The following is a 14859-nucleotide window of genomic DNA, read 5'->3' on the forward strand; positions in this document are numbered from 1 at the left end:
AAGAGTACTCGACGGGTAATGCAAGGCATTAGTCAATGCTTGATGCAATAAATCATAAAAAAGCAATTTTACTTAGAAGTATGTTTGGTGCACAATGGCGTGCACAACACACCGTCGACCAGCCGATGCAGTTATTGGATTGGTCTAACCACCACCCCGCCCGCGCTCGTGCATCCAAGGTCAAAACAATCGCCAACATAGTTTACGGAAATTGAAGCGAACTAGCGATCGATCACGCAACGAGATCCATCTACAAACGAACGATGGATTGCTTGCCCCTTCAGTCGATTGAACGCGATTGATTCCCTAAGAGAGTTGCAGGATGTTTCGACGTAACGTGCCACGTGAGGTGTGTTGACGAAGGTTTTCAAACATTAAACTTCGTTCCTTGCGACTCCTATTAAGCTTTTCATACGGTTTACAACGAAGCTTCATTGCGATGCGCAGACTTTCAACATGTCGCCGGTGGCCGTTGGTTGGATGATTTTGGTCGCGCAATATCGCGCGCGCGCGTGTTGTTATCTTATCGGTCGGTCGGTCGGTCGGATGGGTTGTGTCCACAGCAGTCCTCGACCTCTTCTCCTTGACGCTCTCGAAAGCTCACAAGATAGCAAGCAAGATAGTGAGCTCTGTGGCAAAGTACGATCGGTCGGTCGAGAGGTGAGACACTCTTGTGAAATCACCACCACCACCACACGATGATCACAACACACCACACACCGCACATAGCCGAGACCGAGTCGGAAAAGAGGTGACGTAGGTAGATAACAATATTTTAATTACATGACACCCGCGGGCGAAACATCCTGGCATGATGGAAGGAGTGAGCAAACGAGGCAAGCGGTGGATACTACCGCGGGGACGTCTTCAATCAAAAATCGATTACAATCCACCAGCAAAAAATGGATACCTCGCCGCCACTCGTCGATGACAGCTGATGGGGGGTGCTGTTTGTATCTGAGTTTCGGTGCTTCGTGCTGCACTGACGGGGTAACATTGTGCATGCACTTGATACATATTATTGCACCCCTGCATACACGCTCTGACCATACCATAAACCACACACACAGCGCAAGATACGAAGAGAATCCCTCTTAATCTCCTCGCTTCGATTCGCTAGCACCTCGAGTTTACCTGTACTTTGTGCGATTGGGACACAATCTGTTTCATCACCTCCGGACTAATCTTCTTTTCGGCCGCTTGTGCAGCTGCGGTTTTAGCGGAAGACCCCACGGCAGCGGTGGTACCACCACTACCACCCATTGACGAGGATGTGGTCGAGGAGGTGGCACTTGTCGTCGAACCGGACATTGCCGTACCGGTGGAGGCAACGCCCGATGGTCCACGATACGACGATGCACCTTCCTTCTTCTCAATCGAACCGACCACGGTGGCTACTACGGATGTTAATGGTGGTGGTGGGGGTTTCGTTGCTCCGATGGCGCCGGCACCACCGGCCACCGGACCAAGAACCGGTGGTTTCGGGGCCAGCTTCTTCAGCCGTATCGTCTTCACCGTCGCTTCGGCATTTTTCGTATCGGAAACGGTTCGATTGACGATGCGTGTGGCCTTCGGTTTCGGCCGGTACCCGGTGGTACCGCCGGTCGAGCTGCGACCTTCTTCGCCACGCTTGAACACACCGCCACCGTGGCGCAGATGGCGCATACCATCCTCATCGTCACCATCGCTATCACCATCGAAGCTGCCATCGTCCTTCTCGAGATAGCCGAACCCATTAGCGGTGGCCACATCGCTGATGCCCGTGTTCAGCAGGCTCGGCAGCTCCCCGTAGTGCACCGGACGACCGTCCTTCCGCGTCGAGCGTGCCATCAGGATCGGTGATAGCGGTGAGTTCGGTGTGCTGATACTACTACCACCGACGAATTTCTGGTGATGGTGTTGCGATGAAGATGAGGATACGGCCGCCGCCGGTGGTTGCAATACCAGATCGCGGCGTTGCTTCATCCGTTCGTCAAACTCCATCGTGTTGATCTGACGCTCGAGCGTTTCCAGTAGCGAGAGGGATTGCACATCCACGCCATCACCATCGGTGGTGGTGCTCCTCGTATTAGAATTAGTAGCATTCGCACCGTTGGTACCACTTTCCGGTGCCTTCGTGATGTCGCTTAGCTTCAGCGAATAGTGATCCCGTATGTCGACCTTCTCTCGTGTACTGCTGGAGCTCGGGGTGATCACTGGACCACGCTGTAGCTCGTTGCGTAGGTTCCGCTCGCGAACCGTCGTCGAGCGTGGTGTCGGTAGAGGGGATACGCGTGATGCTGCCACCGACGTTAGCGGTCGCCGGACACCGGTAGGCGATGTGATAAGGTGCGATGTAGCTGGTGGTGGTGGTGCTGTTGCCGACGACGAGGCGGGAGCCACCTCCATCTTAACCGGTGCCTTCAACCGGATGCTCTTGCGGATCGTTTCGTTCCGTTCGAATTCCTTCGAACTCATCGTACTGCTGCTGCTACTACTGCTTCTTCAGTCACACTTCCAGCGAGTTGTTTCACAATCTGTCCTCAAACTCTTTCGCAAAATACAACACACACACACACAACAAAGGTTAGTATCACATCCAGGGGAGTCACCCCGACAAAGTGTGCTGTTGCTGCTGCTGGTGGTGGCCGCTTCTTGCACTTCTTATCAGCGTCCACAACGGGGGGCTTTGGCTTATCTGGTCTGGTCCGTTCGTTTCTGATGTGTCACACGCACGGCTTCGGCTACACCCTTCCTGGCAGAAGACTCTGAAAGCAACCGGTCTCAGAAGAGCAACAAGAACTTCTCGATTCTGGGCACCCGGGGCACGCTTTATGACGCGTTGTCGTCACTGAAGATCACTCGACGACCTGTCTTCCGCCTTGCGCACTGTTGTGAACGATGATCTCCTATTCACACTGCACATCCCGTAAAAGGGTGGTGCGCAATAGCAGAGTGAGGAAAAAGAGAAGATCACATTATACCACCACGGGGCTCGATGACGATGACGGTGAGAGGATGGTGGTGAAGCGTAGTGGATGTTGGTGTACACTTCACACAGCAGGCAGACACCACGAGACGAGACGTGGAGAGATATGGATGTCCTTCACCGGAATGAATTCGCGCTTCTCGCTCGACACGATCACGACAGGTGTGGTGGTGTGTGTTGGTGGTAGAGGCGGTAGTCCCCCTTCCTATTATCACCATCATCACCAGACACGTACACACACACGTACAAGACGAAACGAAAACACACAGATACCGGACAAGACAACACACGGAGTATACATGTATAAGGACATCACGCAGAAAGCAGAAACCGAAACACACCCCCGCTTCGCTGTGCAGAAGAACGCAGAACACGCACGCACGCACGCCCGGCCTGTACTACAACTGTGGTACACACACTCTCTGTGGGCGCGTTACCAGCCAGCCGCGAGCCACACACAGCTGCTTGTCATAGAGCCAATCTTATCTTTACGTTACTCTCTCTCTCTTTCTCTCTGGCCCTCAAACAGCTTGCGACTGAGGCTCGCATATTCCGGTCCCGATCCCGGTGTGACTGAGAGAAAGATGTCCAAGAGTGTATGTCAAGTTTCGTTTCGCGCAACAATACGCGCCGGTGTGCACTGGCACTGATAACGCTGCTGTTGCTGCCGCTGCCGCTGTTGATTACGGGGACCCACTGGACGGAAAGATAAGATTTGGAGAACGAACGAACGCACGAACGAGAAAAGTGAAACCCACAGCACTCTGGGGATATTACATTAGAAAGGTTGAGTGTTGCTCACTAACGAAGCCACCAACAAACGTTCGGGAGGTATATAGTTTTGTCGGTAGTATTTTTGCAGCCTCAACAGCCACACAACAGCCCACACACATCCTCTCCTCTCCCTAACTACCATCGCACGACGGTGGACGAGGTGATCTGCCTGTCATGTGACAACTGAGGGTGGTGTGTGTGGACACAAACACCTCCCAAGAGTAACTTAAAACCCACCAGCAACACCTCCATTTGTTGCTGTTTGGTGGTCACAGCACCCCAACAGAGACCCAGCAGCAGCAGCAGCACCTTCTTGTCTTTAGTATTGGACTTGGCGGACGATCGTTTTGGAAACTGGCACGTAGAGTTGTGCCTGTCCTCGCTCTCTGTCTTTCTCTCTGCTGACCAAATCGGATAACACACACGTCAACGGAAGTGCTACACACAGCGACAGACACACGGTTACACACTAGAGGGACAAACCCTAGTCCTGGACACCCGAAACACTGGCCCCCTTGTGGCGTGTGCGCGCGCCAGCTCGTTACGCGATCGATTGTTGTCTCTTTTGCAGCAACAGCAGCGCGCACGTCAAAGGCTACCCCGCGCTGCTGGTGCGTTGCTGGCATTTTCACCTTGCGCATCTCCGTCGCCGCGTGTCCGCCAATTCGAAAGGGAACCCGAAACGCCGGGGCGACGACGACGACGACGACGACGACGACGACTGTTCGACAGTGTCGTGCTCATCTCTCACACCGCTTAGTAGCTCAGGTGATATTTGAGCGGTGACACTCTTCTTCACAGCAGACGGTCGTCTATACGCAACTGAGTAAACGCTAGCTCGCTGCTGCTGCTGCTGCTGATACACTTAGCGACACTTAGCGACACACACACACTGGACCGGATGGATGGATGGATGGACGGATGATGTGTCTCTGCGGGGTGATCGAGACGAAGGTAATGACTCGCCACCAACGCACTTCTCACGATAACGCACGGTGGTGGTTCTCGTAGCGATGTAGACTGATCGTTGCGCTATTGACTAATGTCATCTCCGTCGTCTACGGCGTTGCGCACAACAACTCTCGGATGTTGCACTAACCAAATGGTCAAACACACCACTGGACTGCAGCAGACTAACCAGTACAGCAGCGCACGCGCACGCGCTCACGAGTACAGAAGGCAACCAAGTGCCAAGTGTACCGAGACCGAGTACGGTATGTACGACGGCCACGAACTACTGCTGCTGCTACTCCATATCACCGGACCAGCAAGCAATTGGCCTCAGCAACAGAGACACACACACACACACTGCACGTTACCGCCACGAGCAGCACGATTTGCTACGACGAGGAGGACACACAGTGAGTGTGGGCCGCCGTACCGGTCTTCACAACGGTACTACTGCTACTACTACTGTGGGCTTAGACTGGCCGGCCGCCTGTCCCAAAAACGGAAAGCAGGCTGGCTGGCTGGCTGGCAATCGAACACACATTCAAACGAGAGAGAGAAAAAAAAACTCGATATCAATCGAGTATGAGTAGGTCCCCCCCCCCCCCCCCCCCCCTGCGATCGCGTATGTATATAGCCCAGACCTTATCGAGAGCACGGTTATCAGTTTGGGAAAAAGGTGTGATAACGATATGGTCCCCCCCTCTCTTAGACCACACGCCCCATACCGCACATGTCACACACCAGCTGCACAAATCAATAACGCAAAGTGACAGATTTGAGCGCCCTGGAGTACCCATAGCCCCCTCAGGATCGTGATATCGCAAAGTGGCACTGCACTTGCTGCACAAGCACCTCAGACACTTCTGACCTGACAGAGAGAGAGAGAGAGCGATCCCGAGTTCCCTGAGAGAGAGCTTCAGTTAGGTTTGTTGTTTACTTAAGCTGCATGCGCGTGCTTCAAGTAGTAGAAGAGAGGTGGATAGGGAGGGAGAAAGGCGGGGGGTCCCAATATGGTCAATGAGTGCGCACCACCACGCGCTGTCGCCATGCGCCATGATTCATCTACGTCCGAACATCGTAGTAGCAGCAGTTCTCAAGCAGTTCGTGCCCTTGAATGGCGACGCACAGCCGGTGGTCATCACCGCTACACCACACCGCTGCTTTTGCCCAACGAAAGTGGATCGATATTTTCGGTAATGGACCAGCACTCCGGTGACGAGATCCAAACGGCGGCATCATATCGCCTCACGCTAAAGTCACTTTTCCGCTAAATGACCAATCCGGGGGAGGGGTGATGGTATCGCGCGAGAAGTAGAAAGAAGACGCGGTGATTTGATTTGGGAAGTTGAGATTATACCGTCGCCCGCTGGCTTGATATCTTGAAGGGCACAACGTTGCTATCGAAGCAGGAAGTTTATCTCGTAGTCCGGTGTGGAGTCCGTAGGTAGGACGACGACGGACAGGAAATATGATTTATTTCCTTGACCGATTCCGAGTAAATACCGCCAAGTCAATAATGATTTTAGTAGCCCACACTATCGTCATCATCATCTCGATTTCAGGAGTAATGTTGCAGGAAGTGGACGACGCCACCTTACAGAAATGTGTACAAGGCCAGAATAAATTCAAGAGAACCCTGAAACTTCCCAGATACTCTCGATAGAAGTACGAGAAATGCGTAGAAAGTGTCCCAATATTACGGAGAAACGATGGAAGCTCTTCAAGGTATATAACCACCTGAATTCAGTTGGGTATATAACCCCTCTGGAAAACATTAAAATCCCGGAAAAGTTACAGAACGTCCCACCGCGCAATGCGCGTAATAGTTACCTTGTCCCTCTTCACGTCCTGGGCACGGGCTTTGGCACTTTTCACTTTATCGTGGATGGGTTTGCTCTTGGCCACCACCGGCAATCCACCGTCGATCATCGTCACCATCACGCGACGATTCGGATGATTCGCTGGTGCCGGTGGTACTGCTGCTGCTGCTGCCGTTGCGGTGGCTCCGGAGGAAGGTTTACTGCTACCGGTAGCGCCATTGTTGGTCACTACGGTCGCACCAGCTGTTGTACTACTGCTACCACCTTGGTGCTGCTGCTGTTCCACAATCGATGCAGCCGAAGGTGAATGATGATGGTGATGCTGCTGCTGTTGCTGCTGGTGATGATGATGATGGTGGTGATGGTGATGATGCGTATGATGATCCGCACCATTCTGCTGCTGATGCTGCCCATTAATGCCAGTACCCGGTGAGGCACGCCAACGGCGGCCTTCTCTTGCTCGCGCCAACACAATCTGCGAGTAATCCTCCTTCGTCAGCGAATCCGCCGTTGCGCCCTTATTGTTGTGGTGTGCATTCTGTAGAAGTACCGCAGCTGCAGCGGCCGCCTGATGTCGGCTTGCCTCGACATCGCTCGATTGGATCGTACTGAGCCGATGATGCTCCTTCCGTTCCCGTTCTTCCTTCTCCTTCCGCAGCTGGGCGATCGTGGTGGGTGTATGGGACTTGGAGCGCTTCAGAAACTTCAACATTGGATTGCGCACCCTATATTGGACCGCCGGTGCCGGTGGTGCCATGTCCTCATCGCCGACACCACCACCACCAACGGTTGTGGCACTTCCGGTGGTCGTTGCTGGATCCACTAACCGTCGGAAGCTACCGTCCGGTAGTTTGACGTAGCAACCTTCGGTCGTCTTGTGGTACGAATCCGACGGCAGCTTATGGTAACCGTTGTCCATCGTGCGGTAATAACAACACTCGGTCCGGTGGTACGTATCGTCACCCGATTTGAAGAACTCCCGGCTACTACTTCCACCGACACCACCGCCGACGACGGAACTTACCGACCGATCAATGACTTCGCCGGCACTTTCGGACGAGAGCAGTGTCGTCAGCTCGTTACTAGCCGTCGTGGCACAGCTTGGGCAGGGTGGTGCAGGTACGGCCGTCGAACCGGACGTCTCGCTTGCACCACCTCGTGCCGCCAGCAGGACACCATACTGGTCAATGTTTTTACTTTCCGTCCGGGCTTTCTGCATCGATTCACGCAACCGGGCACCGGCACTGCCGGTTCCGGTACCATCCTTTCCCGCTGTTCCACCGGAACCGGCCGTGAATGAGTTCTCCTTCTTCAGCAACCGTATGCTGGCAAGGGCCGGTTGGACCGAGCTGTGACGATGATAGATTTTCTTCCCGTTCCGTGTCACCGTTCCATGGTGCGGATGATGGTGGCCATTGTTGTTGTTGTTGCTGTTGCTTGTGGTAGCTGTCGCCGAGGACGATATCTGGCCCATGGTGATGATGATGTCGCCGTTGTCGCAGCAGTAGCCGCCACCACGGTCGTGGTGGTGGTGGTGGTAGTTGCGAAGATCAGCTAGGGTAACGACGTCGACAACGCTGGAGGGTTCTTCCACGTCGACCACAACCACTTCCGCGTTCCGAGGAGACCTGACGACTGACGAGGTTGTTGTGTACGAAGGAGCCGCAGCAGCAGGTGCGTTGTTCAGAAGTAGTTTACTGCCGGCCAGTGTCGCAACCTCGTACATAGCGTCATCCGCGCTCGCGTATCCGAAGCCCGGCGGTACACCAGTACCAGTAGTCCTCGTGTGTCCTCGTCCTTCTACCACGAATTGTATATCACTCACCGCTCAAGACACAGGCGCGCACATACGCACAGCACTAGTGGACTAGTGGACTAGTTGCATTTGGTTAAACGTTTGCTCACATTGAATGTTTCGACACTTTACTCGACACTGGGACATTCCCTACTGTTGAACTGCTGAAGATGCTGAAGACGGGTCGTCGCAGGTCGCTAAATTCGGTCCCATTTTCACTTGATCACTGTATAGTATTTGGCCTGGAAGGTGGAAGCTTAACGCTATTACAATGCCCCATCACTTGTTTTCGTTAATGTCCGAGAAATGACGTATTTTCCATTGTTCCACGCGCAGAAGTCGAAGAAGTTGCAGAGAAGAGAATGTATATTACCGTAAAGGAATCGAAGTATCGTTGCTCGCTCAAAACTAAACCATCCTAACCACTCGTTTCTGTTCTACTGCCTCGAATCTACTGCCGTGCATAGGGATTCTATGCAGTGCAGTTTCTTGTTGTATTTTGTCCCCGACGAACCTTACTTGTGTAGCGAAGCCCCAGAGAAATGCGAACTTATACCGGTCAATACTTTAAACGAAAGAAAGATGGCAATGAAAAGCCACCCAGAAATTGCAGAGGACATCAGTTATTCCGTGTGCTGTCGTTCCCCGCCTAAAAGACAGCATCCGTACGGCAATGCAGCAGGGGATTCGTGACTGGCGTGTTTGTCGTGCGACGTAGAGAGACTGCGCCACGAGGGCATGTGTGTGTGTGTGCGTGCATTTGTTGTTCGTGAATCATGAGAGTTCCGTGAAATTTAACCAACAATATTGTACGATTTCAATCATGCAAGCTTCCTCCTCTTCCACAGACACGATTAATCATCCACTGTTCTGCTCCCCGGTACAATCGTTTGCCAATTAATCTTCCAATGACCAGCTGCTGCTGCTGCTGCTCTCCAGGGATTCAAAATTACGAGAAAAGTTCGCCCGGGTAAGCAACATCCACACAGACATCGACGAGACTAATGTGTTCGACTAAGCTGTTGCTGCTGCTCGTCCGTCGTCGAGGCTTCTTCAAAAGTGGGAAGTGGTTCGATGCTGATGGCCTGGAACTCTAATCTTACGACCGTTTTGTAAAAACAATGCTCAACACATCTACATGTGGGTCGGCGGTCGCACACGTTAAACGAGCGACGAAGAGGGAGAAAACTTTTCTGCCCCCTCCTAGCCTTGCCGGTCTCGTGCGTTGTAACACGCACGAAAGTGCCATACTTTTGGAAAATGAGACAAATGTGCCGCCGGGTCACGGTGTGTATGCGTGAGCGTGTGAGAGCGATACGGAGAGAAGAGGAGAGACGTTAGTCAACTTTGCGCCACCAACAAATTGGAACACTAAAAACGTCTTGCAGTGCCGCTTCTCGATGGCGATGGCCCGTTTTTCCCAAGCTCCCAAGTCGAGACCTTCTTGGATGTAATTCCTTTTTATTATGCCCTCTTGGAGAAGGCACACCACGAGATGAATCCATGGAAACCCGGGAGAGGGTGAGCAGAACGGAAGGTTAAAAAAGAAATGCCAACTTTTCAGAGCTCATGAGCTTTTCCTCCGCTGAAGGGGAAACTCAGGAAACAATTTATCGAGTAAATAAATTGGGCTATAAGGGGTGGTGGTCCTCGTCCGTCCGGGAGTTCCCAAACTTCACTTCCAAAAGCCATTGATCTCCGATGGAAACGACCACCCCCCAACCCCACCACCAGGAAAGTTGCTGTTTTGCGCAGGCAGGCGGCAGCAAAAAGGTCACACAGAAGCACTTCTCGATTAGTACTCCGCAGCGCTGGGAATGTGAGTTTCACCGTTTCGCATCAATGACCTTAGGGCATGAAAAAAAAAGAAGGAAACATAGACAAGTCTCATCTGGTGTGTACCGGGGAATGGAATGGGGATTAGAACCGCGGAAATTGATTCGTAGCTGAAGGCAGACACGGACACGGGAAAACGACACAAGAGACTTGTTGGGCGCGAGGTGCGAGAACTTGAACTTTCCTGCAACCAGGAAAAAGGGGGCCAACAACGCATCAGTCAGGTGTGGTGGTGCACAACAACACGCGAACATAAAAAAAAACGTGGGGAAACATGGGGAAACCCGGGAAACGATGTCTGTAATCAATCGTTAACGCCCCAGGTGTATCCGCATCAGTCAGTCAGTCAACCATCCAGACGATGTCAGGAGGATCCGCGATCTCAACTTTCTCTCCCAGAAGCGCGCGACTTCTGGGCAACGTCTATTGACTGTAACAGATTTCGTTTTCTGGTCGGTGCGCGCCATTTGGTATGCACACACCGCCATACGGGAAACTTTCTATTGCCCGTGGGGGTCTTGGAAGAAGTCTTGCGGGAAGATCGGTGTGTGTCGTGCCGAGGTGTGTTCCCCAAAAATGGGAGGAATCGCCTCGGAACCACTTATACACACGGAGCACAAGACTCGTGACAATGACATCATGCAGCAGTAGCAACAGGGAGTACGGGTATTCTCCTCTTTTGAATTCTTGATCGACTGGCCACGAAGACCCCATCATATCGCTGGCCGGTTGTGCCGGGGCGTCGGTGTTTTTGAGGTTGATTTGGCAAGCTGTGCCCTTGCTTGCACACACGGCAGTCGATCGGTCGGTCAACAACAGTAAATTGATGTCACCACCACCATCTTTCGCTCGACAACTCGGGTTCGTTGTGTGTCCATCGACGTATCCATCCCGCGTGTCTCTGTCTCTTTCTCTATCGTAACAATTGATTTTTATCGTTTTCTATGTGCCGGAGTGTCAGAGGCTTAACTAGCAGCTGCTGGCTCTGACTGCACCATTGCTCTCAGTGCTGCAACCACGGCGCGAGCGCGCGCGCGCCGCGTCCTGTCATTAAATCAATTCCCACTCGAGTGCATCGAAGTGTGTGCCTTCGCCTTCGCCACTCAGTGTTGCGCGGCTTTATTTCTGCCTGTGACTATCTGTTTGTCGCCACAAAGCCACGTCGTCAAAGCAGAAATGAAAGTTGGCGAACAATCACACGGTCGGTGATGGTGGTGATGGCAGCAACATACCACCTACATTTGCACCTGGCGGCCTGGGATTGCAACGAGTGCCGCCTCGGTTTTCTTTCACTTCACTTCTCCTCTAATCTTCTGCGCCTTAAGGTCGCCCTCCCCCTCCAGCACACATCACCGCAACGCCATTAGTAGTAGTTGGATTAGAAGTTTTTGGAGCAAGACATTCCAGCAACGGAACACAACGACGGACAGAACTTGTTTAGGAGCCTGTTTTTAGCTAGCAAGTCCATAACCTGCTGCTGCTGCTGCTGCTGCTATTACTGCAGCTGCCACTCACGATCTCGTAATGACCTTGCAGCAGCAATACAGCAGCATGCTGGCTGTGCGGATGTGTTGTGGACTCCAGGTACCACCCGCCCCACCAGACGACACGTTACCCACCGTAGGAGATATGTGTGTGTGTGTGCGTGTATCTTCGTCTTATATTTTATTCATCTGTTTGTGTTGTTCCGTGCTCGCGGCTTCAAATCTTGGCCAATAAGCCAAGTCAGACCCACCAGCGCGCACCTGCCTTGCACACCACACGAGGCTGTAGCGATGTGAGTCTCCTGAGAATGGAAACCTGTTCGACAGGTTTCTGGCGCCCGCGCGTGTGTGTGTCACCATTACACGCGAAAAAAAAAAACGGGCATGACGGGGGAGTTGTTGTGCATGTTGTCGTCGTCGTCGTCGAGTGAGTAGTCTTCTCAACCTCGATTGGATTCTGTGAATGAATATCTTGAGGGGCACTCTAGCTAGCTAACTAGCAAGCAAAACTATGACTCACTCCTTCACACTAAAAGCACAACATGAGGCGCAGGTGGTGGGTAAAGGATGTTCTTATCCCCCAAAGGCTTACACCACACCCGCGATGAGGCGAAGGGACCTTATTTATATAACGCCAGAAGCATCGGCCAGAGGATCACAAGGGGAGTAGTAGAGAAGGAGAAGAAGCTTTGTTGTTTACGGTGCTTGCGGCAAAATAGCGGCTGGAATTAAACCATTCTCGAAAGGGGGCCACACAAGGGCCCGGACCGGACGAAGCGAAACACGGGAGCCGCTGTCAACGGAGCCGTTCTTTTCCGTACGAATTACGTCAGCCAAAGCCACGGTGGCGTACACACGGTGTGCTTTAAGAAGGCCCAGATTAATGGCCACTGGCGCTCTGGGCGATATCCTTAAAACAAATGGTGGTGCCTCCTTTTTCCTTTCCTTTTCCCTTCGCGGAGCCAATTTCCAAGAACACAAGATTGGGTGAAAAAGTCTCCCATTTCGGCTCTGTAGCCCCTCCCTCTAGGGGAATATATCGTTCAAGGGCACTGGTTGAAATTGAATTTACTTGGAACGCTAACCTCGTCAAAGGTTAATTTCGAGTCGGTTTCGGTCAACCGGTATACCGTAACGGAATCGAAATGTGCGAAACCGCCACTTCTCGTGTCCAATACTTCTCGTGACATGGAATCGCTGGTGGTGGTGGTCTTGGTAGTATAATTATTGTTTCCGCAATGCCGCACTAGTGCACGCTAAATCGCGTGTACGCTGCCACATTACAACATACCCTGCCCGAATGCTATACCGAACGAACAAACCGTTAAGATAAGGACACGGGGCAGGAGGTTTAAATATAATTTGATCCCGCATTTCTTTTTTTTTTTGTATAAGAACACTCCGCAAAAGACGTTAAGCTACACGAACAGGAGTCCATCTACTGCACACTACTTCTCTCTCTTTCTCAGATGAAGTAGTTGATGGGTGACGTGCCAGGAATTTAATTTCCAACTCGCACAGGGCTCGATTAGTGGCGTTCAGTCGTCGTCGTCGTCGTCGTCGCGTGTCACCAAGGACACGTAACAAGGACCCGGGAGCCGCTCATGCACTCCACGGTGCACAGCACCACCGCAACGTGCACTAGAGTGCTTATAGGGGGGTGAAAAAAAACCTGGCGACTAGTTTTGAAGCGCCAACCTGGCTACTACTCGCTTTTTTCTCTATATTCCAAAAACGAGTTGTTCCCGGTCATTAAAAAAATCAATCAAAAGTAAAGCCGTCAACTACGGTTCCGGCCACGATGACGACGCAAGAGGTGGTGGCAATGGAGTTGTGGTTGTTGCGTTGCGTGATTTGCACGGCTTCGGTGGCGTTATCGAAGATCGAAAGTTGAAGTCTCTCCGAAGACCGAAGGCCTCCAACGAGAAAAAGACGCCGACGCCGGTTCGAGAATGTGGAACAGCAGCAGAAAATGGTGCGAGAAATGGAGCGGCCGACCGGGAGGAGTAGTGCAGTGCAGTGCTGGTGTGCAGTACGCGCAACGACACGGATCGATGGTGATTATGGGTCGCACAGCAAGGCATACATTTTATGTGCTTCACCACACACAACAGCCTCAAAAGTGTGTGTGTGTGTCGCACACGCGCTAATGAAGCCACTCGTCGTGGCACACCAACCTGGCCGTACCAACAGCATAAACTAAATCATATTGCACATGGTGGTTTCCTCCTCCATCATCGCCGCGAGCAAATTATGAGAGTGTGGCACAGTTTTTCCAAAGGCCACAACACACACACACCCCTGGCAAACGCACCGATAGAGGCACACACCGAGAGAGAAAAGGTCATCGGGAAACAATCGCCAACTTATGCTAATTAGATTCGCATCCGCAAACCTGCGGGAGCGAAAGCATGACCTTCTGACATCTCGACTCACGCATGAACATAGCACACATCAGCAGCACACAGCACACAGCTTTCTTCTCTTGGCCGCCATTTGGACGACAATAAAACATCTGCAGAAAGTGCTGCGTGCTTTGCGGTGCGTTACGACGACGACGACGCGGACCCCCGACCGCGACCGGAAGCAAAGACACATTGGCACACATTAACCTACTCTGCACCGGCTCCGTGTGTGCTGGTGCGATCAAGGTTAGTGAGGCGATGAGAACCGCGCGCATCTCAGCAGCAATTGAACTTACTACTTTACGGAAAAAATTAACAACAAAATTACTCGGACTTATCGTGATCTCGACACGACGACGAGGCTGTTCTATAGACCGCGTACCGATTCATGGGAAAATGGATAATTTTCCAAACAATCGACCGGTTTGCGGGGAGTGAGTCAAGGTCTTTAAACACTCTCTGGGCGGGCACACAACTCGCACATCATCCACATGGGAGAAGCATCAGTCGATGGATCGATCTTATCGTATCCGAAGGGGTAATTAAAATGGAAAGCTATTAACCATGTCACTGGATAGTAGATGAGAGGGAACGAGAGAGAGAGAGAGAGAGAGACAGTGCTAGTGAGTAATGGGTTCATCATGAACATTATTCTTCTGCAGTACGACCGCAAAACATACAAACAAGTGGAACCGCAACACACCACTGGGCAATGCAATTTGCGGTGAACAGAGAGTCCACAATTCCGCGGACCGGGTAGGTAGATCCGATAAAAACCTAACAGTGTATTCGAATATGCCGCATATTGCTCGGATGCGAATCAATT

At 52.2% G+C, this 14859-nt stretch overlaps 1 protein-coding gene across 1 annotated transcript in view; it reads right to left on the reverse strand.

Annotated features, from left to right (window-relative positions):
* The window catches only part of LOC125958382 (serine/threonine-protein kinase par-1), a 58857-nt gene that overhangs the window by 23685 nt on the left and 20313 nt on the right, over window positions 1–14859 (reverse strand). Inside the window, exon 2 of the mRNA XM_049691675.1 lies at window positions 6524–8341. Coding sequence (XP_049547632.1) covers window positions 6524–8341 — 1818 coding nt within the window. The remainder of the gene's footprint in view (window positions 1–6523; window positions 8342–14859) is intronic.

Source organism: Anopheles darlingi, chromosome 3 (genome assembly GCF_943734745.1).
Source record: "Anopheles darlingi chromosome 3, idAnoDarlMG_H_01, whole genome shotgun sequence".
NCBI lineage: Eukaryota > Metazoa > Arthropoda > Insecta > Diptera > Culicidae > Anopheles > Anopheles darlingi.